Here is a 24957-nt window from a genome sequence, read left to right on the forward strand (position 1 = left end):
TGATTACTTATTCAATACAGAAAGTGCTTTTGACTTTGCGGGTAAAGACAGCATGGAGACAGGTGTCTGGAAATAGAAATAACCACATCTGAGGTGGCATAAAAAAGTTTAATGTATTCAAGTTGGGACAAAGCAGGACAGCATATTTTCCATCCCAGAACTCTTAAAGAGCCAGCATACAGAACAACAGGTCCAGGTCCACTCCTAAATATTATTCATAAATTGATTAAGTTCAAGTCAGTATCACGTGGTCAAAATTCACCACCTAAATTAAAGAGAGGAGGGGTAAAAGTCATCTGTCTGACCTCGACAGCATGCCAGGATTAAGAACAATTTTTGAAGGAGAGAATAATGAAAAATATGAAAAGGCTTAAAAACCAAGATGATGATCTTCCTTGATTTCACATTAATAAAGTCTGATTTTCAAGAGTTCAGCAAAGTAATAAAACAATATAATACAGGAATATTTATTAAGGTGGCACGGATGGAAATTAAGTCAATATAAGCTGGATGAGAACTTTTTTAAAGGATTCGAAGTGGAAGGGTTGAAAGTTTTTTAAAGTGTTGCCAAGGGGATATGAGCCTGGTGGACATCAGTAGGGCAGTTCCTCAGGAACTGGTCTTGGAGTACTCTTGTTTAATATTTTCTGTGAAGACCTTGAAAGATGCTAAATAGGATGGTGTTAATGAAATTTACTGATGATACAAATTTGGGAAGCATCAGCAGTGCAGAGAAGGATCAGGATGTCATAAACAACCAGGTGGCTTGGATGCAAGTCATATATTAATAAGATCATATACTGTAATAACTAAGTTATACGGTAAACTAGGAGGTCACCTGTAAATGACTGGAGAGATGAAAGACATGAGAATCCTGGTTGATCACAGGCTGAATATACGTCAGACTTCTGATGAAGGGTGAAGAAAGCTGTCATGAGTGGGAGTTGTGTCAGTGAGGGCAGTGCAGGGCTAAGGTCAAGGTACCAACAAGACCACACTTGCAACACTGGGTGCATTTCTCACCACCTGTGCCCAAGGGAGCTGAAGTCCCGTATAAAGGCTAATATGAAGATAAGAATGGACAGTATATTAGGCTGAAAGAGCTGGGCTTTCTTAGCAGAAGGAGAAAAAATTCCCAAATATGGACATACTCAACAGCAGGCAACTGGGAAGGGAAGACCTGTCTGAGATAAGAAAGACAGTGGCACTGGACACATAGGTGGGATCTGGCCATGGAATAAATCAAGGCTGGAAATTAGAAATGTGTGCCCAAGCAATGAATTAGTCTTCTCCTAACAGATGGGCAAAAGAACAAACAGCTAGATTTTAAGGTGGAGTTTTATCAGAGTACGATCTATTGATCAATGTGTTGTCAAGATGATGTGTTTGGTACGTCACAGAAATAACTTCAGTAATTCAGGAGGATCTTTTTCCTTTCTAAGTCGCTCTTAGAATTATGTTGCTTTGTGCTCTCAGAGGATTTGGTCACTGCTGCTTCTGTGCTCAGTGGAGAGATGGGTGGCCCAGTCAGCACAAACTGGCACTAGATCACAGAAAAGCTGAACTAGGCAGGTCCTTCACTTCTCTGTATAAATGTACCAAATTTAGTTTCAGCCTGGGAGCTGCTCAAGGCCAGAGCAACACTACATGTACATGTGAATAGCAAATTGGCATGGAGACAGAGAAGCATAGGCTAGTTTGGACTAAATATAAGAAGTGTTCTCACCAGACACTTGAACAGAGGAGCTCTATGTCCTTCCCACCAGTGGCCTTCCAGGCAAAGCATTAGTCTGCTCAGCCTTCAATACCCATCTACTCAATAAGCCTAATGGTACTGCCCTGTCATACAAGGATGTTGGGTAGATGCATCATTAGTGATTCTAGGTGTGCAAATAGCCCTCACAGCTAGAAATAAGAGTTCATGAACAGGAATAGTGGTCAGCTCTGGGCACAGATGAAACAAGCTTTTCCACACACCAAGACCTATTTTGTCTGTGCCAGTGCCCTGGCAATCCGTGTTTGAGTAACTCAAAGGGTTTGGGATATGTGGAGTGGTAGAAGTGGGTGATGAAGGAAGAAGTGACCAGGCAGCATCTCTGCTGGGTTGGAGGAGAGCTAGGTAGTTTTGAAAGTTATTCTACATGTGAGCAAGATGAGAGTAATTCACACTTCATTTCTGCTGAAAGCACTGATAAGTCTAGTGTCAACTATGGCTAGGTACTGTTGAAGAGATGTGACTAGGATAATAGGGATGACGTAAGTGAAACGTACACTTGATTGTGATGTGTGGGGTCTCTTTTGGGACAGAAGTGTTATTCCTGAATTCTGTGTTTGCTTTAGTATACTATTAAAAATACTGATGAAGTAGATGAGACCCTTCTCCTCTTAGGCTCTTCTTGGCCAGACAGCCCCATTATGTGAGGTAGACTAGCACAGCCCCTCTTCACCAACCATCTTAAGAGAATGTCTGCATAGTCACTTTGCCTTCTACGTCCTTGGTTGTCTTCAGGATGGTGTCCGCTTCTTATCACACCATTCAATAGGAAAGAGGTAGCTGTATGTTCTACTTTAGCCTGAGGTCTTTGGGCTTGTTTATGTCAACATCTTAATCCCAAAGCCTGGAGCATGGAAGCAAATGTTTCAGTGTAATTTCTGTGACGCAAAGGTGTCCACTGTTTTTTACTTCATGGTGAATCACCAGGGTGGTGATGGCAGGGAACTTACCTTGAAGTATCCACACAGTATTGTAGATATGCTTCCACCCTTTGCATTTTGGGATTCTATACAGAAAGTAGGGTGAAATATGGGCGGGAAAATAGCCAGCTGTTCTAGATAGAATGGACTCTACTCTGCACTGGTGCGGCCTCATCTTGAGTACTGTGTGCAGTTTTGGGCGCCACAGTACAAAAAGGATACAAAGCTACTAGAGAGTGTCCAGAGGAGAGCCACAAAGATGGTGAAGGGTTTAGAGGGGAAGCCGTACGAGGAGCAGCTGAAGTCACTTGGTCTGTTCAGCCTAGAGAAGAGGAGACTGAGGGGAGACCTCATCATGGTCTACAGCTTCCTCACAAGGGAAGGAGGAGCGGCAAGCGCTGATGTCTTCCCCCTGACGACCAACAATAGGACCCGAGGGAACAGCAGGAAGATCTGCCAGGGGAGGTTTAGGTTGGACATTAGGAAAAGGTTCTTCACCCAGAGGGTGGTGGAGCACTGGAACAAGCTCCCCAGGGAGGTAGTCACAGCGCCAAGCCTGACAACATTTAAGAAGCATTTGGACAACGCCCTCAGATGTATGGTGTGAATTTTGGGGTTGTCCTATGCAGGGATAGGAGTTGGACTCGATGATCCTTGTGGGTCCCTTCTAACTCAGGACATTCTATGATGATTTTATAATTCTATGAATAGAGTAGAATAACATAGCATAGCATAGCATAGCATAGCATACCACAGCATAGCACAGCATAGCACAGCACAGCATAGCATAGCATAGCATAGCATAGCATAGCATAGCATAGCATAGAATAGAATAGAATAGAATAGAATAGAATAGAATAGAATATTTCAGTTGGAAGGGACCTACAATGATCATCTAGTCCAACTGCCCAACCAATTTAGCGCTGACCAAAAGTTAAAGCATGCTGTTAAGGGCATTGTCCAAACACCAATTCAACACTGACAGGCATGAGGCATCGACCACCTCTCTAGGAAGCCTGTTCCAGTGTTTGACCACCCTTTCAGTACGAAATGCTTCCTAATGTCCAGTCTACACCTCCCCTGGTGCAGCTTTGAACCATTCCCACGCATCCTATCACTGGATTCCAGGGAGAACAGCACCTCCCTCTCCACTTCGCTGCTCAGGAAGCTGTAGAGAGCAATGAGGTCGCCCCTCAGCATCCTTTTCTCCCAACTAGACAAGCCCAGAGTCCTCAGCTGCACCTTACAGGACATGCCTTCCAGTCCTTTCACCAGCTTTGTTGCCCTACTCTAGATACATTCAAGGACCTTAACATCCTTCTTAAATGGTGGGGCCCAGAACTGCACACAGTACTCAAGGTGAGGCTGCACCAACGCTGAATACAGCAGGATAATCACCTCTTTTGATGGGCTGGTTATGCTGTGTTTGATGCACCCGAGGATGCGGTTTGCCCTCTTGGCTGCCAGGGCGCACTGCTGACTCCTATTGAGCCTGCTGTTGACCAGCACCCCGGATCCCTTTCTGCAGGGCTGCTTTCCATCCACTCCTCTCCCAATTTATACTTGTGCCCAGCATTACTCCATCCTAGGTGCAGAATCTGGCATTTGGACTAGTTAAATTTCATCCCATTAATCATTAATTCCATTCTGTTCCACATCTGGGGAATAAACACCCATCCCAGACTCCAGGTCCTCTATTTCTAGTTAAATTAAATTAAAGATGCCAAGGACCAGTCTCTGGTACTGAAGGTGACTAACAAGGAATGCTTTATGATTCTTTTTTCCTGCCAAAATAGACAGGTTGCATCCAAACTGCCTCCTGGGAATGGTCATTGGCTTGTGTTAACTCCTGTGTCATGCCCAGGAATGGTTTGGGAAATTCTTGGGCCTAACCCATGCTGGTGACAGTAGGGATGACTAACCTCCAGTGCCCTGAAGTGTCCACTAGCCTGGCTTGATTTACTAACATAACTGTAACCTCTGGGCCTGGAACTTGCTGGTCCCACCCCTGAAAGGTTAGAAAAGCAGTAAGTTGTTTGTATTTTGGGTTCCATGATTTTGAAGAAAGTTCTTTTCTCGTCCTTTACCTGCCCTGTGTTTCTGAGGCGTATGTGGGTATAGCCCACCTCCAGTGCTTGTTAAGCAGGATCCTAGCAGGTAGTATAATGGGTTGCATGGCTACTTGCTGCTGGGCTTGATTTATCCCTAAATGGGCCTCAGAAACCATACAATAATGTAAAAAGAGCATTGCAGGGGGACAACGTATTTTGGTGAAGGCCCAGGTAATGACTACATTTGAATTTCTTTTGGCAATCCAAGCATCACTGAATTCTTGACTCATGGATACTGATGTCACTGATAAAAGCCCTGCAAGAACTTACGGTTTTTTTGTTATTACTAAGGTCTATGAAGAAATGAGACTGCAGAGGTTTTTATAGTAGCTAGGCAAGATTTCCTGGGGTAGCTGTTCTGCCCTGTGATTAACCTTCCATCAGAAGCTACTTGTGTGCTCTCCAGTAAAGTCTCAGCGCTCAGTAAATATGTATGTGAATGAACATTTTTTTGATTCTTAACCTCTTTTCCTTCAGCTGTTAGACTGTATACATAAATACATGTTCCCTTGCTGCCCATCTGAATGTCTCCAAGAACTTTTGAACCAGAGAGGCATCTTGGCTGTGCAAAAGGCCACAACAACCCCATGCAAAGCTACAGGCATGGGGAGGAGTGGCTGGAAAGCTGCCTGGCTGAAAAGGACCTGGGGGTGTTGGTCAACAGCCACCTGAACGTGAGCCAGCAGTGTGCCCAGGTGGCCAAGAGGGCCAATGGAATCCTGGCCTGTATCAGGAATAGTGTGGCCAGCAGGACCAGGGAGGTGATAGTGCCCCTGTACTAGGCACTGGTGAGGCTGCACCTCAAGTACTGTGTTCAGGTTTGGGCCCCTCACTACAAGAAGGACATCGAGGTACTAGAGCGTGTCCAAAAAAGGGCAACGAAGTTGGTGAAGGGTCTAGAGCACAAGTCTTATGAGGAGCGGCTGAGGGAGCTGGGATTGTTTAGTCTGGAGAAGAGGAGGCTGAGGGGAGACCTTATTGCTCTCTACAACTGCCTGAAAGGAGGTTGTAGCGAGGTGGGGGTCGGTCTCTTCTCCCTAGTAACAAGTGATAGGACGAGAGATGTCCTCAAGCTGCGCCAGGGGAAGTTTAAGTTAGATATTAGGAAAAACTTCTTCACCGAAAGGGTGGTCAAGCATTGGAACAGGCTGCCCAGGGAGGTGGTTGAGTCTCCATCCCTGGAGGTATTTAAAGAACGGATAGATGTGGTGCTTGAGGACATGGTATAGATGGACCTGGCAGTGTTAGGTTAACGGTTGGACTCGATGATCTTAAGGGTCTTTTCCAACCTAAACGATTCTATGATTCTATGGTGACCTCAGCTCTTATAGATGTTAAGGGAAGTGACAGATGAGACTGGCCTCCAGACAAAACCAGGCCAAGGAAGTAGTTGTTGAAATGATGTAGCTGGAATGTGGATGAGATGAGAGGGAGGTAGGAGCAGGGCATAGTCTGGGTGAGGGAAGGCCATTGGTTTGGTTGCAGTGTCCCGGTGCTTGTGATGGATATAAGCATTGGGTGGACCAGGAAGCAGGAGAAGATAAGATGGATAAGGAGTATTTTTGTTATCGTCCTCAGAGGCCATTTTGAGTACAGGGAGGGAATGACAATGAGAGTCAGAAAAATGTCTGTGTTCCTTGCTGCCTTTAGTGCCAATCTCTGGTGCCAGCCAGGAAAACAAATGCTGTATCTCTCGTGCCCACACATGCTTGCCCATACATCTAGGTGGGGTGCTTGCAGCCTCTGTATTCACAGCTGCCAAGGATGGCAATGAGATTTCCCTGTTGGCTTCTTTGGGCTTCTCTCAGGCTCTTGACTCAGGCCTTCACAACTTCCCTGGGCTTTGGGACAGCAGCTCTTTCTACATTACCAAGATGAGTAAGGGTTGTCCTCATACTTCTAGAGTAGGGAATCTGGGGCAATTTTTCATTCACCCTGTGAGTGCCCCTGCTCTCTGAGATAAATAGCTTTTGTTTGCTGGGTATTTCTTCATGCAAGATTGTTCGCTCTCATTGTCTCTGTGTCAAATACCAGCTCTTCAAATCATCACTTCTTGAATAGGCCTGCTGAGACAGGACAAGGGGTGATGGTTTTAAACTAAAAGAGGGTAGATTCAGATTAGATTTAAGGAAGAAATTTTTTACAATGGGGTGGTGAAACACTGGGTTGCTCAGGGATGTGGTAGATGCCCCATCCCTGGAAACGTTCAAGAACAGGCTAAGTGGGGCTCTGAGCAACCTGATCTGGTTGTAGATGTCCCTGCCCATTGCAGGGGGGATGGACTAGATGACCTTTAAGGATCCCTTCCATCCCAAAGCATTCTATGATTTTATGATTCTATGAATAGATTCAAGGTTGAGCAGCAGCTCATGTAGCACTTCTGATGTAGACATGCTTGTAACTGGCTTCAGACTCCTTGCTTCCCATGGACACTGGAAGACATCACATCAATAGGTGTCCATGGCAAAAGCAAATGCTTCTTTTCTCCATCCTCGTGGGGGAAGGATGAGGCGAAGCAGGGTAGAGCTGCTGCATTTGAAGAGTACCTGAGAGCAGAGCATTTGCTGCAAAAACAGCAAAGAAGAGAAATTAATTGCGTGGGATTGTGAAGCGCAGGGAAATAGCTGTGTTTAAGAGTTGTGAAATGCTCTGCCATTTTACCACAGGGCAATTGGAGCCAGTCCAGAAGCAGTGACTGCACAGGAGCACTACACTCTTGGCAAAGAACTGCCATTCTCTACCTCTATGGCATGCAAGAGAAAGAGCAAAGAGGGTTGTTTTCTTAATTGTTTTCTTTTAAATATTCCCATTTAAACTTTGAATAGTCAAGTTCTTATGTCAAGTCTAACCTTCCTTTATTTTTCTAAAGCTCATTTAACATGTAGAAGAACAGAATAGGTCAGATGTATTCAAATTATCACATCTCAACTGACTATTTGAAACTTTAGCCACACCTTCCTCTCTTTTTAATTGCTACAGTTGAATAGGTGTCAGAAAAACTAGTCTCTGTTTGAACATCAGTGTTTTAAGCAGGATGAACACCTTTCCCTTCACTACAGAAACACTGGATGTTACAGACAGAGATTCCATCATTTTCTCTTGAATTTGTCTTTGGAGCAGACAAACATATTACTCTTGCTACATCACAGAAAGCAAGTTTAAAGGATGCAGCTGAATGCAAATCCAGAGTAGAAGACACAACTAGTTTGGAAAGAAGGCATCCATGTGTGTGGCACCACACAGCCACCCAGGAAGACAGGTGGGTCCCTGCAAATAACTCAATGTGTAGTGACCCCTGATGAAAACAAGTCCCCTCCCTGCCCATTATTCCACTTTCACTCATCTGCCCTGGGTGAAGTCCTCATTTCACAAATTCCCTCGAGGCCAGATTGAATCTTTAATAAAAATAACAAGAGAGGAAGGAGCAAAATATTTTCCTTTCCTGACTCAGCCCCATACCCGTTGCAGGGGAGGTGTATAGACACAGTCAAACTACCCCAGCTGTTGGAGGACCATCAGCAGAGCTGTGAAAGGGTCCAGGGTTGGGTCATGGTGTCTTTAAGTGATTCACGTGAGGAAGCACTGGCAGAGGTGACCATGTGCCCATGAAGAGCATAAAGGCTATTTCAGTGTGGGTGATGAACACATCTGATGTGTGCAAATTCTGGTATAGGCACATAGCAAGAGGTGTTTTAATGAGCTGGCAAGTTTATAAGGTGATGCCCCCATAATATGGGCTTGTGGATGAGAAATCGGAGAAGCCATATAGGAAGGAGGTCAGGGCTGCAATAGGAGCTTGGCAGGATGGGAGTGGGATTAGTCAAGATAGCTTGGGATAAACTTGGCTTCATCAGCCTTGGCCAGCCAGCCTTGTCCCAGGTGAGTGGCGGGTAGAATCATAGAATCATTTAGGTTGGAAAAGACCTTTAAGATCATCAAGTCCAACTGTTAACCTAGGAATGCCAAGTCCACCACTAAACCATGTCCTCAAGCACCACATCTACACATCTTTTAAATACCTCCAGGGATGGGGACTCAACCATTTCCCTGGGCAGCCTATTCAAATGCTTGACCACCCTTTTGGTGAAGAAGTTTTTCCTAATATCCAATATAAACCTCCCCTGGCACAACTTGAGGCTATTTCCTCTCGTCCTATCACTCGTTACTTGGGAGAAGAGACCGACCCCCACTTCGCTACAACCTCCTTTCAGGCAGTTGTAGAGAGCAATAAGGTCTCCCCTCAGCCTCCTCTTCTCTAGACTAAACAACCCCAGCTCCCTCAGCCGCTCCTCCCCAGCCTTGTGCTCTAGACCCTTCACCAACTTCGTTGCCCTCCTCTGGACATGCTCCAGCACCTCAATGTCATTCTTGCAGTGAGGGGCCGAAAACTGGACACAGTATTTGAGGTGCGGCCTCAGCAGTGCCAAGTACAGGGGGACAATCACTTCCCTAGTCCTGCTGGCCACACTGTTTCTAATACAAGACAAGATGCTAGTGACCTTCTTGGCCACCTGAGCACACTGCTGGCTCATGTTCAGGCAGCTGTTGACCAACACCCGCAGGTCCTTTTCCACTGGGCAGCTCTCCAGCCACTCCTTCCCAAGCCTGCAGTGTTTCATGGGGTTGTTGTGACTGAAGTGCAGGACCTGACACTGAGCCTTGTTGAACCTCACACAGTTGGCCCCAGCCCATCGATCCAGACTGGCCAGATCCCTCTGTAGAGCCTTCCTACCTTCAGGCACATCAACACTTCCACCCAACTTGGTGTCATCTGCAAACGTACTGAGGGTGCCCTCGATTCCCTCGTCCAGATCATTGATAAAGATATTAAAGAGAACTGGCCTCAATACTGAGCTCTGGAGAACACCACTCGTGACTGGCCGCCCACTGATTTAACTCCATTCACCACCACTCTTTGGGCCCTGTCATCCAGCCAGTTTTTTACCCAGCGAAGAGTACGCCCGTCCAAGCCATAAGCAGTCAGTTTATCCAGGAGAATGTGGGAAATGGTGTCAAAGGCTTTACTGAAATCCAGGTAGACAATAGGGTACAGTTACTTTAAGGATGTTCTGCAATCAAAGGGCAGGTCTTTTGATTACTTTTAGTGACTGTCCAGTTGCTTAATAGCTGGCAGAGCAGAGCTAACTGCAGGCTCTCTCTCCCGTCTATTGGGACCACAAAAAGCCTCATTGCACAACGGTGTGTGCATAATTCAGAGGAGGAATGTGGCTGTGCAGGGTGGGTTGGTGGTGGGTAATCCTCCCCCAGCTCTGTTATGCTAGCTGACTGTATTCGAGCTTATTTTTAGCCTAGGTCCCTCCCCTGGCCCCATTAAAGTCACTATCTGAGAATCTTTCAATGTATTGGACCTGATAACATCTGTACAAGGCAGAGGTATGGAAGTGCTGTGTAACTTGCCCCAGGCCACGAAGGAAATGTGGAGCACAGCAAGGAACTACTGGTCCTTAAATGCCAGCTCATCCAGCCTCTCTGCCCCAGAGACTTTCTCCAGTGTGATCAAATGTTTTTAACCAGCTGCCACAAATCCGGTTGAATTCAGGAGACCCTGGTGACGTTTTTCAGACCAGGTACAGGCACTGGGTATAACTTCTACTGGGCCATAGGAAATACTGCATGCCCTAATCCCTATTCACAGAGATAAAGAATACTAGCTAATACTACCAGTAGCAAATACAGCATCGTAACAACAACATAAGCAACACTTTTCTTTTACTCTGAATGTATGTCTGTAACGTTTCCTACCATAAAAATCATACCGAAGCACTTACTCTAGATCAGAGTTTCTTTACTTTTGCCATCTGTAAGAGGTAACCTCACTGAAGAATTGTATGTTTACATTCAGTCCATAATGCTACTGCAGCCTTTGGAAAAGTGTACTGCTGCCCTTGAAAAAAAGAAACCATCCATTTTGTTGTCCAGCTGTTTATTATTTAAATAAATTAACTGCAGTTTGATCCTGAAGGAACAGAGATCTCTTGCATACATGATAGATCGAGTTGTTTAAAGAGCCTGTCCTCAATTTTAGGCCTTTTGATAAGTGTGGAAAAGATAGGAGAAGAACCAATAAAACTGCTCAGCCAGCACTGTCAAGAAGCACCTTGCTTGGGCAAAAAAAATAACCTTGTTTTTCAAACAAATGTTGTGTTTGTGTGTCACCCAGCAAAGAACTCTTAGCCCCTTTTTTCAGTACCTGGAGAGTAAATCGACCTTCAGCCAGGACTTGCAGAGCTGTGTGATGCCAGATCATCTGTACTAACCAAGCAGGCTAGCGACAGAGGGGGCAGATCAGAGCAGGAGGGATCGAGTCCTGTTTGTGTTTGTTAGGGGTTTACAAGACAGGAGGGGACTCCAGCCTTTCTGTCAACGTGCAGTCGCAGCACCTGGGAAAACAGTCCTCTTTCCTGGTCCTGCCCTGGCCCAGCCCAGGTTCTGACCCGTGTCTGAGTCATTTATCCACCTCAGTTCACCACCTCCTAACCCTTCCCAGAATTTAGAGGGTTGTTTTTGAGGCTGTCTGTTGGTGACCTGAATGGGGAGTGCAGTGTTGTGCTATTGCAAGTGCCATGCCAGGCACCCATCAAGAAGCAGTGAGTTCCGCCGGTTAACGCTGCATCATGTCCGCAGGGGCTTCCTACCCTGCTATTCACTGTGTCTTCACCCAGTCATGACATCTCCCAGTTGCACCTTCTCCTAACTATCTAATCCCTGCCCCAGCACTGCATGCAAAATCTCCAGCTATATCCGTAGAGAGGATATATCTCCGGATATATCTCCAGATATATCCAGGGGAAAATCACTCAGTAATCGATTGTGGACTCCTTCCAGAATATGTACAGAAAGGAAATCAGGAGGAGGAATCATCCCCTCAGCCTGTAGGGTCCAGACATCACATCTCAACCACCAAAGCAAGGGAAAGTCCCCTCTTGGCTCCAGCAAGAAACTCCTCAATGCCATGCTCCGGCAAGTAGAAAATGTTGACACATGGGACAAATATGCTATAACGCAGGTAAACTGGAGCCCCCATTCATGCTAAAGGCTTTTGACACCTCTCTTATTTTCAGGGTTGAATGTGCTTGACCTCTCCAGCAGCTGGAGTGTCTCACCCAATGTCGCTGGCTCACCCAATGTCCTGGAACTCCTCTGGCTCAGGAGCTGGCTAAGATGCTTTGGCCATTTCTGTACAGCTAAACTCCCAGTCTCCAGACAGGGGCATTGTAGCCAAATTGCTTGTTCAGAAAGGCCACTGGATGTGGACATGCCTGACTGCCTGGGAGTTGTTTCAGAAAGTGGGCACAGGGCAGTAGTGCGTCAGGGGTCTTCTTACCATGCAAGAAGATGAACCCCTGGTCTGGAGAGGTCATGGAGTTGGTCATCCATGCAGAAAACAGCCTGGCTGGGAGATGTACAGCTGAATGAAACCCCCTTTTCAGTGACTAAGACTCAGGAGGGTTGCAAAAGCCAGAATAAATCACCCCACATGTCCCATATCCTCCCTCTGCCAATAACCAGACTCGCATCATATGAGGAAGGTGGTTCATTCTGGATTTTCTTTTGGGGAAAACCCCTTCCCTGCTTCCTACAATTAGCAGCTTGTTAATGTCTTAAGTCTCAAGGATTTATGTACTTTTCTCTTTCACAATAGCAGACAATGTAATTATCTTCTGACATCCCATTAACTTAATCCAAAATTTGATGCTGGCCCTTGTCCCATGGCTATGGGTCCCCCAGATGACTCATCTCCACCAGATAAATGCTTCTTTGTTATTTCAGCCTGTGGCTCTGCATATCCTTTGCAGCTCCAATAGTTCTTAGGGTAAGAGAGAGGAAAATGGGGCTCTTGGCCAATCTCCCTCTCCTTTTAGTTCTCCATGCACTGCTGTCTTGACTTCACAGCTCCTGGACTTCATGTATCCAGCCTGCCTTGTCGCTCCTACCCGGGGCTCTCCCTGGCCCATCTGTACACTCTGCTGATATGAGCCTTGTCTTCTTTTGTTGTATATTGGAAGGAGGCACATGTGAAACAGTGGCCTTCTCCAGAATGTTTTCTAACTTGTTTCTCAGATATCTTCATATATGTGTTGCTTGGAGGTCTTATTTGAGAGTTTCTTCAGGCAGCTTTGTATGGTACTTTCTCTGCTGCCTTTGCTAAACACTGCACAGGATATTTCAATGCAAGGTAGGAACGCTCAAGTTTATATCTGTAAAATAAACTATTCGAAGAAGACAAACTATATAATTTAGAATCTGTAACTATATAGAGGGGCTATAACTGTATAGGAGAGATGTTAAAACTATAAAGTCTGCCTTGCATGCAGACACCTCATTGGTATCAGCACCAGAGAGGGCTTGAAATGATTTTCCACATAGTTGAAGCTTGCATGGTTGCCACATGCATTACATCAGTAAAGGTGGGTGAAACATGATGATTGTATCAGTACCAGAGATGCACTAAACTACTCCTTCATCAGATGTGAACCAAATCTTCGACATCTGATGAGTGGAGAAAGCCACTCTGGCTTCAGCAGGGAGTCCCAGGAAAGGGGAAAGATCAGTTGGTGAAGAAGGGAAATTCCTATTATAAGGAAAAAAGGGCTCTGTGGGTATCCTCATGACCTCAACAAATCTTCAGGAAACACCAGTTTCACCTCACTCGTCTGCCCTCCTAGCCCTGTCCTGAGAGCATCTCAGGAGGAGAGGAGCCAGCCCTATGCCTTTCCCTATCTCCCCTGCTCTTGTTTTCCTTCATCTTTTCCCTACACTTGCCATCTCCCCGTATCTCACGTGGCGGTGGAAGTGGGTGTGTGCTCACAGGTGTGTGCTTACCTCCATGGTCAAAGTACCCGGAGGGGAAAATGCGAGCTCTGATGTTTACTTTCTCCATTCTCTCTGCTCTGCTAGGCAACCCCACAGGACCTTTAAGATAAACACATTTTCAACCCTGTGACAGGACCTGGGTCCCAGGCAGTGGCATGGGGAATGGATCAAAGAGGAACTTGGAGAAGAAAGATTGAGAACCTGCCTGTAGGAGATGGGAAATTTCAGGGGATGCCACTATGGCCAGGATGGAGACTGGCAATCCCAGAATTGGATTTGTTGACCAGGACACCATGGGGACACCCTTTCCACTTCACTCCAATGGTTATTGCCCACCATGGTGCTTCAGGCACTTGAATGTGCAGTCCTGCCCACCATCCCAAGGATGCTACAGCTATGGGAAGGCGTATGAATGGCTGTATGCACACGTAGCAGGGAAGGTGAGCACTGCTTTTGTCTGGTATGGTAGCTAACAAAGTGCAGGGTCCCAGGGTCTCTAGATCACAAGCAAGCTCCCCTTCATGTGTGACTGCTCTTCATGGGTTTTCTTGGGGTATGTCCCCTCCAAAGTTTGTCATAAGCCAAAGCCCCTCAAGCTTTGGAGGTACAGATGCCAGCTCTATTCTGCTCTGCCATGGCACCTCTCGGCGCATATCATCATTACACAGCAATGACCAAGACTGAACATTGGCCAGACATGCAATACACCCACCTGCAGTTGCTGTTGGGTGCCAAAATACACGACTAAGTGATATACAGGTAACAAACTCAGACTTGATTCAGAAATAAGTATATTTTAGGTGTTATGCAGATAGCATGCACACATATTTTCTTATCTGTTAGCACTACAGCAATACAATAACAGTAATGAAGAAGCTATCATACGGCAAAGACCTGCCATCAGCTCCAAGGATGCTGTGTGCCCAACACACCACCTTGCTCATGGTTACAATTCCTGTCATAAGAGGGGTATTCCAAGACTTTCTGTAGTCATGGGAGTCCTCTTTGCTCCTCACAGTCTGTTGTTCAGGAAGGGCCAGAGCACACTGGCTGCTATCCCTGCTGCCATCCCATAGCTGTACCTCACACTGCCTGCTGCGTTGACATTGCAGAGGTTGCTGCTGCAGCAGGAGATATTCCTGTTGCCCACACTGAAGTCCTGATAGAGTGATTCACATGACGAGTCACAGCCCTTGCTGATGATGTTGAAGAGCCCTATGACCTCTGGAAGGAAAGCAGGACCATTATTATAAGAACTCAATGCAAGCCAGGCTAAGCCTCATGGAACTGAATAATGAGATGCTATTCTTATCTGAGCTCACTTCTTGGAAAAAAAATGAATGTTTCCAAACAGCAGCATGTTTTACTGTAGCAGGTTGTATTTTTGGGGTGTCAGTTTGTCAGCAGGGGGGAAGGGTTTCAATCCCCAAGTATTTGCTTAAGGCAGTGTATTCCACAGCACAGTTCTCAAGGGTTTCTGAAACAGCAGCAACTACAGAAATTCTAATAATTTAATTTATAATGGAAGTAGCCATTAACACCTCGTTTGGGGAGTCTAAGCTACTAATGGATGAGGAGCAAACATGTGGGGTAATCTTTGCTTGTACCCCATCCATCTTTGTTGCACAGAGCCTTTCAACACCCAGGGAAGTTATGGAAACATGACTATCCCCATTTCACAGATGACACAGTTGTTTGATTGGTTTCTGAGAGGCACAGCCTATTTTTCTGTGGCCAGTTAATACTCAGTAACTGCTGATTACCATCAGATTACAGTCTGCATGAGATCTCCTGATCTTGCACAATTTATTCTGGGCACCAAGTCTTTGACATATAAAAATTTACTGTATAGGGCCAGTGGGTTATACAATGTGTTGGCTCTCCTGCATGTGAATGCGTGGCCATGGAATTGCATATTTCCAACAAGGACAACGCCTACTGGAAGTATTACATTTGCTGCTTGACAGACATGAGTTTGAAGAAGCCACTGATGAGTTTTGTGCCCCAGGTCTAAGAGCAACTGAGCTGTCACCACAGATCTGGACAGGGTAAACATTTTCTTGCCAGGCCTAGAATGGGAGAATTAAATCATAATCTGTTAAAGGGGTTTACCCGGAGACACACAGATGGCTGCATTCAGAGATGGCTGTAGATGAGCCTAGGTGAAATTCTATCCTTTTCATTGAATTCACCTAAAGTCAGCTCTGTCATTGAACGCTACTCTTAACTTCATGACTATGTCTCACCAGACTCAGTCCCTCACATTTTAATCCATATTCCAAACTTTTCAAAGCCATAAACTTTACTATTGTCCTTGTAAGCAAATCACTTTTAGTGTTATGAAAGAGAAATAAACATAATTTTGTACAGGTTATAGGCATTGGTAGGTATTTGCAATGTCAAGTGCTTAACAGCTAGTGCCTTGTTGGGCAGCTGCACCCTCCTGAGGTTCGTTCCAGGAACTGGTACTGCGCTGGCCATACTGCTTTTTAGCATGATCTATTGACAAACACTGAGGAAATTGTGGGGTACAGCATGCACGTACTAATATGACTTTGTAATCACACTCTCATGGCCGGTGTGGGGAGAGGACTTGGTGATGGTCAGCACCACTACCAAGGACCCAGTTATCACCAAGGGATAAACATTTTTCTTCTGCCATTTCTACTTAACATGAAAGTAATTTGAAATTTTTTTTGTCACCTTTTCTCTCTAGATGGCTTTTCTCTTTCTGCTGCACACTGAGCTTTGCTGGCCCATGCCAGCTGGTGTATCTAGAATAGGTGGGGCTCGCTTGGACACCTGAGTCTGGGACCATGCTTGGCTCCGACACCACAACTAAGACATTGCCCACCCCAACTTTTCCTTACTGATCACATCTGTCTTGCATATTTCCTTTTCCTTGCAGTCCACTTTCATCTGACATTTGGAGTTGCTGAGCTGTGATGTGCAGCTGTAACACTGCAAAGAAGAACCTGCAAGAGACCAAGAGGGGTTATAAGACAAATCCATCTGAAGCTCTTCAGGGAACCCAGGTTAGTGCTTGAACTGGGAAACAGGACTATTCCCAAAGGTCCTCAAAGAAAGACAGTACCTCTGTTATTGGGAAAACAATGTGTTTTTTTCCATTTTCAGCGGAGAACAGTACACTTACTTGGAGTGAGAGTCAAATTTTGCAGGTGCTGAAGCTGTTTCAGATCTAGTCAGTACAGTGAGGGTACAAAAAGAGACCAGCTGGATAGCTGGTCCCATTGACTGGTCTCATCAGTCAATGGGAAGTGCTTCCCAAATGCTTCTTCCTCTGGATGCCTAACTCAGTTCCTGTCTGGAACAGGCTTTTTGTGATATTCCCATCTCCTAAACTGGGATGAAGGGATGAAGTCCTCAGAAGGACAGGTTGATATTATTTGTCTGCCTCTATAGACATTATTGTTTTACCTGGTGGGCTTGTGAGCCTTAGCTGAGGCATTGCCAGGGTTGGAGGGAAAGGCCAGAGGGAAGAGAGGGTGAAGGAAGGATGCAGCAGGCAATTTGCAAGGTTTCTTCCAGCCCCAGTCTCAGTTTGACCATCTTGTGACATGTACTCTTCATCACCCCCTCTTAGAAAGCAAAGTGCAAACACGTCTTTCGCCTCCCTCTGAGAACTGGGTCACCACGTGTTTCCACCCCCTCATGGACATGCCACTCTATGGGGGACGCAAGTCAGTGTTGTTAACATCTGCTGTGCTGTTACGCGCATCAAGAAAAGGCAGAATAAGCATTGCAGCTTACAAGTGTCTATCCCTGATGAGAAATAGTCCCCAGAGGAGTGAGAGCATGGTGCAATTACCTGTTCCTATTACCTACCTGTGCCCCAGGGCATCACTGCAGCCTTGCAAGTGTGCGAGTTAATGTATACATATGTACTTTAACCCCATGACCACCAGGCTTGTACCATGAGTCCCTCGAGTCAATATCCTAATGCCTAAAATATTCTTTTAGGACACAGAAAAGCCCTATTTAGAAATTAGTGTTATTCAGAGGAGGAACAAGAAGTGATTTGAGGCACTTAGTCTCCCTCTGTCCAAGATGTTCTGGTATAAATGACTGATGCAGTCATAGAGGCAAGGAACCAAAACCCAGTTTGTCTGTAGTGCTGCACTCTGCTCTCACATTTATCTGACTTTTAATGTAATAAAAGTCAAATTTCAGAGAACTCTGATGGAAACTGGCAGAGGGGAACTTCTGGCCAGGACTGTACAAGACCCTTCTCAGCCTATTCCTTAAGCATCCTCTGCTTATTGAGAAACTTTTCTGCTCAGATCTGCTTCTTTTGTTCTCTTGTAATAGGGAAGAGCTAGTTTAAAACCACTTTTTTCCGGTGAGGCCAGAAAATCCTGACAGTGCCCAAATCCCACCCATCCAGTTTATAAAATAACACGCCATGGCATTCTCCCTTTCTCTGTCCTATTAAAATTCTGACAACCTGTGCAGCATCAGAGGCCACTTTTGAAATGAAGAGTCAGAAAACAAGTGGGAACAAAACTTATCTTTGCAGAAAAGTTGCAATTTTGATAGCCTGGGAAGAAGAAAAATAATCCTTCCGCCCCACTTAAAAAAACACACACACACAACTACATGGTCTGGCTTAAATAATTTCGATTTCGATTAAATTTGGGTTTGTATAGGATTTATCTTTCCTGGAAGCTGCTCTACCCAGCACTAGGATCACACCATCAGCAGGGTAGGACTATGCATTTTTTCCATGCAACACCCAGGACATCCCATCAAAAAACAAATGTCTTCATATGACAACTGCGTCAGCATTTCTTCCCTCACTGCCAAACACCATCACAAGTCTTTTTTCCTAGCTGAAGATCTGCGGGAGGGGACGCGGGGTAGACTCTCCATGTTGTCTTACCTGAGTCCAAGCACAGGACTGCTCCCAGCAGGAGGACAAAGAAAGCCTTCATTTTGGGATAGCCTCTCTTGTGCTGAATATGGGTTGTTTCCTCGTGGGGCAGTTTATATACCATGGGAGGCAGCAATCGGGCATGCCCAGAAGGTTACCCTGTGAAGGCACCTGAATAAGGCTGCTCGCTGGACCAAGGGAGGGGTTGGTTTGCGGTGGTGATATTTGCGTTAGGTGCCTCTCCTATTTCACTATGACTCTTGGAGCTGCCAGCAGCTCCTCTCCACCACTATGCCCACGCCTTTCCTCCTACCCTTGGGCAAAGTGTTCACATGAGTGGAAAAAAACCCAAATTCTTTAGAACAAGGCTGGCCTTATGCATTTCCCCAGAGCCAGCGAGGCTGCAGTTGCACCCTGTGAACAAGGCTCTCCACCCCCATTGCTACCCTGAGTGGAGCCATTGTGTTTAAATCAAGGACAAAATGTTCTTTTAATAAACATCTCCAGCTATTTATCTGCATGTGTGAGTGTCTCTGTGACACTCGTGGCATGTGGTAGCAAGGTATGTGGGCAAATTACAATGCATTGACCTCTTCCAGGTGTCCAGGTGCTCATTTGCCCTTATTCGTATGTGTTGTCTTGTGCTGGTTTTGGCTGGGATAGAGTTAATTTTCTTCATAGTAGTTGCTATGGGGCTATGTTTTGGATTTGTGCTGGAAACAGTGTTGATAATACAGGGATATTTTTATTATTGCTGAGCAGTGCTTACACAGGGTCAAGGCCTTTTCTTCTTCTCACCCCACTCCACCAGTGAATAGGCCTTTCCGCTAAATTCAATTTGCCATGGTTTCTCATTTTATTTAGGGTCTTAAACCTCAGGAACTTAGCGCCTTGCAGTAATACCCAGCAGGGATTTGCTCTCATGCAGTTTAGCTCTTAGGACACCAGGCACTTCTTCAAATTGAAAGGAAGGTGTGCTGGCATGTTGGTGGATCATTGATCTTCATCACTGGCTGTGGGATGAGTGATAGAAGGTCAGCTGGACTAAGTCTGCTGAAGTTAATGACACTGCCCTGATTTACACCAGTGGAGAATCTGGTGCAGGGGATCATTTTGCAAATCTGTTTCCTCTGTGGGGATCTTAAGTGCTTCCCCTTGGACTCTTGAACTTCTGTTTAAAAATTAAAAAACCTAACCAACCCAACACCTTCTTTCTGTGACTATTGACTTTTGCTTCATCATATATTTGCAGACTATCTCATTTATAGCCAACTTTTATGGAATAGCTGGATAAAAAAAAGTGGCAATATGTTCTCAGACTCTGGTGTTCCTTATTCAGAGATATTTGAGGCTATTTTTCTTTTTTAATCCCTTATGATTGTCCCTGTAGGGTTTGGTTCTTTGTGCTAGGGAAGAACAGGGCCAAGGGGAAAGCATAACATGGTCACCCCATCAAATCCACCCAGACCTTGAATTAAATATTTCTTCCTTCGAGCAACTCATTGATAAGGAAGATGGAGTGCTCTTTTCATCCTCAGCAGCCTGATTTGCTGCCAGTCAAACTCTCCTGGTACTATTATTTCTTTTTATTCTTTTTCTAATAGCATCAGGGCTGCCAGTGAAGACCAGGACTCATGGTGCTGTGAAAGAGATGCACACAGCTAAGAGCCTGTCCATGCCCCAGTCCTGTTTGGCTGCAACTTGGCTGTATGAGAACCCTGTCATTCCTATGTCCTTACAGCAATTGGTTCGCACTGGTTTTTTGAACATTTGCGTGCAGTTCCTGCTCGAGTCCTGAAGATGGCAAACGTGCCCCGTTATATTTATTACACATACATTAACATGCAGTTGTCCATAGGATTGTGTGTGCATGGTATTTTTTATTTTCCTGATGTTATAAAATCCCCAGTTCATCTAACTGCATAAAAAAGACCACCTATGTCCCCTGGGAATCTAAGGATGTCTACTAATCACTTGGGTTTTCGTTTCTTTTTAATACTATTTTATGTTGTCACTGCAGATTCCTGATAGATACAGGTCTGGAGCTTTCTGTTGAGGAGGGAGGGAAAGAGGACTTGATTATTTGCTCAGGCTGGGGAAGTGCTGGTGGATCATGGTATAGAGCATGGTGTCGTATTGAGGGGTTCAGTAACAGTGGTGGGCATGAGCTGGAAATCTGAGAACAAGAAGGGCAATAGGTGAGACGGTGCCTGGGAAATCTGGATAGAGATACTAAGGGTCTCCAAAGGCAAAAGAAAATTGCTCTGATTTCCTGGGCTGTGGCAATCATTTGGCTAGGTGGTCCGAAGAGGCTGTAGGGAAGCCTGCAAGATGACAGAGATAATGTATTAAGACTTCAATCGCAGACTGCCTTTTTTTTGTGCGGATGTCTTGTAAGCAGAAGAGATAAAAAAAAAAAAAACAAAACCCAGCAAAGAGGAAACTAAAATGAAGTTCCACACACTCATCCAAGCTGCTGAATGAATTGTAGTCCTTGAAAGAGCAGGATCATCGGGGGATCCTGCAGAGTCTCCAGCCTCTGAGCTCAGAGATGTAACACTTTCTCAGACGCCTTAATTCAAGCCAGAATTAAGTGCATGAACAAGAGGAGCTGCTGTCCAAGGCTGCCTGGCCCTGAAAAGAGGTCACTGCATTGCTTGCTCAGCATAAGCATGGCTTGCAGCTCCTTTTCAGAGTGTTCTGAAGTACATATGTGGAGGCTGCAATGGGCTGCAGAAGGAAACTTATTGACTTCTCCACTCCTGGAAGGCGTTTGGTACATGTGCAGTGAATGAGCTGGTGCTGTCTGCAATGATGTCTGCAAATCTACTCAGGATGTGGGGATGTAGGATGTATGATAAGGGATTTTAGTGGCCAATTTTAGGCATTGAAGTAGGAATTTCTAACAGCTGCACAGCTGTGTTCCTGGGAACGCAAGCAGCCTCAGGATCATTGAACTGTCCCAAGTCAGAACGGGTGGGGAATAAATGAGACTGAGTCACTAGATGGCAGTACGGCAAACCACATTACAGACTTGTCTGTAAGGAGGGAAGCATGGATCATAAATGAGGCATGTGATTGGATAGACAGGAAGACAGATGGGTAGATAAGGGGAGAAAAAGATTTAAAACCGAGTAGATATACAGATGTCCACAGAGATGGATGGATAGCTAGTAGTCAGAAGGAGCTAGAGTAGCTGGTCCTGTGCACCCTCTTCTAACCTTGTACGTGATTCCAGGCAGGCTTTTCTCTCCTTGTGACAAAAGGCCACAGTATGTCCCCAGTCTCATTCTAAAGTATTTCTCACCAAGCTCTCATCTGTTTTCCACTCTCCTGTGCACATGCCTTGGGATGGACAGGCACGACGCTGGCCCAGCAGCAGGAAACATGACTCCTGCTGCTCCAGGGCTGCCCTCGACTGCCAGCAGAGATAGGCTCCAGCTGCTACATCTGTAGATGCTTAACACTGTTTCATGTCATGGTCTAGCTCACACTACAAGGATTTACATCTAGGTTTACTGCTCAAGTGAGCTTCAGAGCACATGGAGGTAAGGCTAGGCTGCCTGAGACATCATCCAGAGTCCAGCAACAGAAACTGGAGCTGTCATCAAGAGTAGAACATTGAGAAAAGACAGAAGGGTCTTGGGATCTCTGTCACTGGGCTGCTGAGGGACTATGGCATGTGCCTTCCCTTCTTTGTGCCTCTCCTTCCTCTAATGGCAAATAGGGCTCATGTCTCCTGCATCACAAGGGAAGTATTTTGAGATCTATGGGTGCAAACAAGTACAACCAGTGAGCATTCTAAAGGTTTAATAAGCAAGAAGCCTGTTTGACCTTGAGTATTTCTACAAGGGTCCAGGCACAGACCCAAACATCCGTCTATTCCCATTCAGGATTTCAGATTTCAGAAGCCAGCCTGACGAGCTTGGAGAAAAACTTCACCGTCACATCAGATATGTTCTTGCTGACAACCATGAAATCAATGCATTGCTGCAAATTACTTCTACCATGGTGCTAATCTTGTCTGTGGAGCAAACTGCAGATGGGCAAGATTCTGAGGGCTGTAAGGGTTGGAGATCCCCATACGGTGGTGCTGTTGCTACGTTGCTGGTGCACAGACCTCTCCGTGTGTGGGAGCAGCCCAGACTGTTTGTTTAAAATCTCGGCAACTTCAGAGCATCAAAAATGCATTTGACATTTTTTTTGTTATTTTGCTAATTGCTAAGCTCTTTTGGTTGTAAAAGACTCGGAGTGTGGGATCCCTGCCAGCTTCTGCTGGCGATGCCTTGCGCATCTCTGAGTTGTTTGCAGGAAAAAAAGGAGGGCATTTTCCTATGCCTACGCTTTGGAGTTGGGGTGAAGTGTGGGGACAGTAGCCTGTGCTATGATCACAAAGCAGTTCTGTGCTTGCTTTGCCCTTACAAAACACTTTCTTACCCCCTCGCATACCAGGCATTGCAGTTTTCTGTGGACAGATGTAGGAAATGCAGTTTGAAATACAGGCAGAAAACATGACTTTCCTGAGATCACACAACAGGGCAACATCAGACCTCAGACCGGGACCCTCAAGCACCCTAGCTGCTTCCTAGTCTGTGTCCTTTTCCTTCCCTCAGGAAAATTATTTAATTGCTCTGGCCCCTATAGGAAACCACAGAATATCGATGGGGAAGAACCTGAGATTTCCAGTCCAGCTGCTGCAGGTAGAAAAGGGTAGACGTGATGGCTGGACACACCGAGCCCCATATGGGGCCAGAATGGACAATTGCTCCCCATGTGGAAGTGGGTTAATTCAATGCATGGCCACTTATGGTCCCTCCTTTGTCCTTCTTGTCCCCATTTTGAGGCCAGCACTTTTGGGTGGTACTGCTTACCCCATTTTAACATGGCTTAGGGAAGAAACTGTGGCACAGGAGCTCGGTTCATGGTCTTACATGTGGGGAAAGTATTTTCCTGAGGGAACGTATTTGTCAGGGCTATTTTGTGACTTGGTTGTGAATTTGTTGACAAAATATTTTCTGGGTTGGAAAATACCATTTTGTTGACAAAGAAATGTTCTGCAGAAATAAAAAAGCTATTTTAAGTCCAGGATGGATTTTGCAATCAAACTCAGGTAGAGAGCGCAAGATCAATCTAGAATAGCCAATCTCTGCTGGTTAGGACATGCAATTAAGATGCGAGAGATACAGGATCAGTCCTCTTAAGTCATGTTTCCTTTTGCTTGAGCAGATGCTCTATCCATAGATACTGGAATTCAGATTGTACTTGTCTTTGTCCTGCTTCTTAGAACTGTTCCACTTTGTGTTAACTAATTATAAACTAATTGGGCCGGAGAGATGCAGTGTTGTGGAGCAATTTGATTTTGATGAATTGGCAAATTCTTACAAAAACTGTTTCATTAAAAGAGTTTTTTTCCTGACTGCTTTATCAAATGCTCCAGTGCTTAGGAAAGCAGAAGATGAGTGGTACAAGCCAGGAGAGATAATGGGAATTCTGATTAATATCTGTCATTTCCTCCTGTTTTAACTCTTTAGCTGGAAAATAAATTTGAAAAATCAGGCCACAGTTTCTTGGAGCCATTATGAAAAGAGAGGGTTTTTTTGCTACATAAAGTGTATATGAATGGCTCTGAAGAGAGGACTTTATTCTGGCTTTATATCCTATTTTAAGTACTGGCTAGGAGGCTTTTTGGCAAGCAGCACCAGGGGAATGAAATTGTTTCTAACTCCAAGCATTGCCCTCCTATCCTGACAGTATCTAAGTAGCGAAAATAATCAATACAGGTTGGAAAAAAATTATCATTACCTCATAGTTTCCTTGCTGTATCCTCAAGCTTTTCTTTGGTGTATCCTCAGATTACCAGTTTTTAACTGCCTGTATCACACTCTGATTCAGTGATTCTCTGAGTTTCTTCCCACGTCAGCCACTAAAGATGAGCTCATCTGATGCAATTGCGGGGGTTGCATCTGGCTATACCACCCAGGCCACTCTCTTTTCTCAGGGGAGATCTGGTCAGGAGAGCTTGGGGTGTCGTCCAATTTATCCTAAAGCTGTCACCTGAATTTGGTCAGACAAATTGTCCCCCCCCAGCTCCGTTTGTTGGCTAAATCTCTACTGACTACAGTGGAAGCTTGAATACTCAGCCCTAAATAGGCCACTACCTTGCAGACGGTCATGTTTTTTCAGATTCTCAACAATAAATGCACACATAAAAGGAAAAAAAAAAAAGGTGTTTTGTGACTCAAAGCTGTTCCCAGCAGTTACATTTTTGATTTTGTCACCGGACTGAAATCATCCTTCACACATCCCCAGGCAGGAGTCAGAGATCCCTTCCCCTACTTGACCTTTACAAATTGCACATCTTGCTTCGCTGTAACCTTTTCAGAGGTGCCACAGACCCCAAGCATAGATTTTTTGTAATCGATACCA

General features: G+C 45.3%; 1 protein-coding gene across 1 annotated transcript; it reads right to left on the reverse strand.

Annotated features, from left to right (window-relative positions):
* Window positions 1-14414: 14414 nt before the first annotated feature.
* On the reverse strand, window positions 14415-18691 carry PSCA (prostate stem cell antigen). The gene is made up of 3 exons (XM_009474030.2): window positions 18541-18691; window positions 16511-16615; window positions 14415-14864 (listed from the first exon to the last, which is right to left on the reverse strand). The coding sequence occupies exons 1-3, from the start codon at window positions 18653-18655 to the stop codon at window positions 14653-14655; spliced, it is 432 nt and encodes a 143-aa protein (XP_009472305.2). The 5' UTR covers window positions 18656-18691; the 3' UTR covers window positions 14415-14652.
* Between the last annotated feature and the right edge of the window lie 6266 nt (window positions 18692-24957).

The sequence above is a fragment of the Nipponia nippon genome, unplaced genomic scaffold, assembly GCF_047370975.1.
Source record: "Nipponia nippon isolate SJK-2023a ecotype South Korea unplaced genomic scaffold, ASM4737097v1 scaffold_1, whole genome shotgun sequence".
Taxonomy (NCBI): domain Eukaryota; kingdom Metazoa; phylum Chordata; class Aves; order Pelecaniformes; family Threskiornithidae; genus Nipponia; species Nipponia nippon.

What these genes read in the sequence shown, in the direction of transcription:
- PSCA (XM_009474030.2), bottom strand. Translation starts at nt 18,655, where the DNA reads ATGGTATATAAACTGCCCCACGAGGAAACAACCCATATTCAGCACAAG. An exon ending in AGTCCTGTGCTTGGACTCAG is followed by an intron (nt 16,616 to 18,540) that starts GTAAGACAACAT and finishes GGTCTCTTGCAG; the next exon opens with GTTCTTCTTTGCAGTGTTAC. An exon ending in ATGCAAGACAGATGTGATCA is followed by an intron (nt 14,865 to 16,510) that starts GTAAGGAAAAGT and finishes CTTTCCTTCCAG; the next exon opens with AGGTCATAGGGCTCTTCAAC.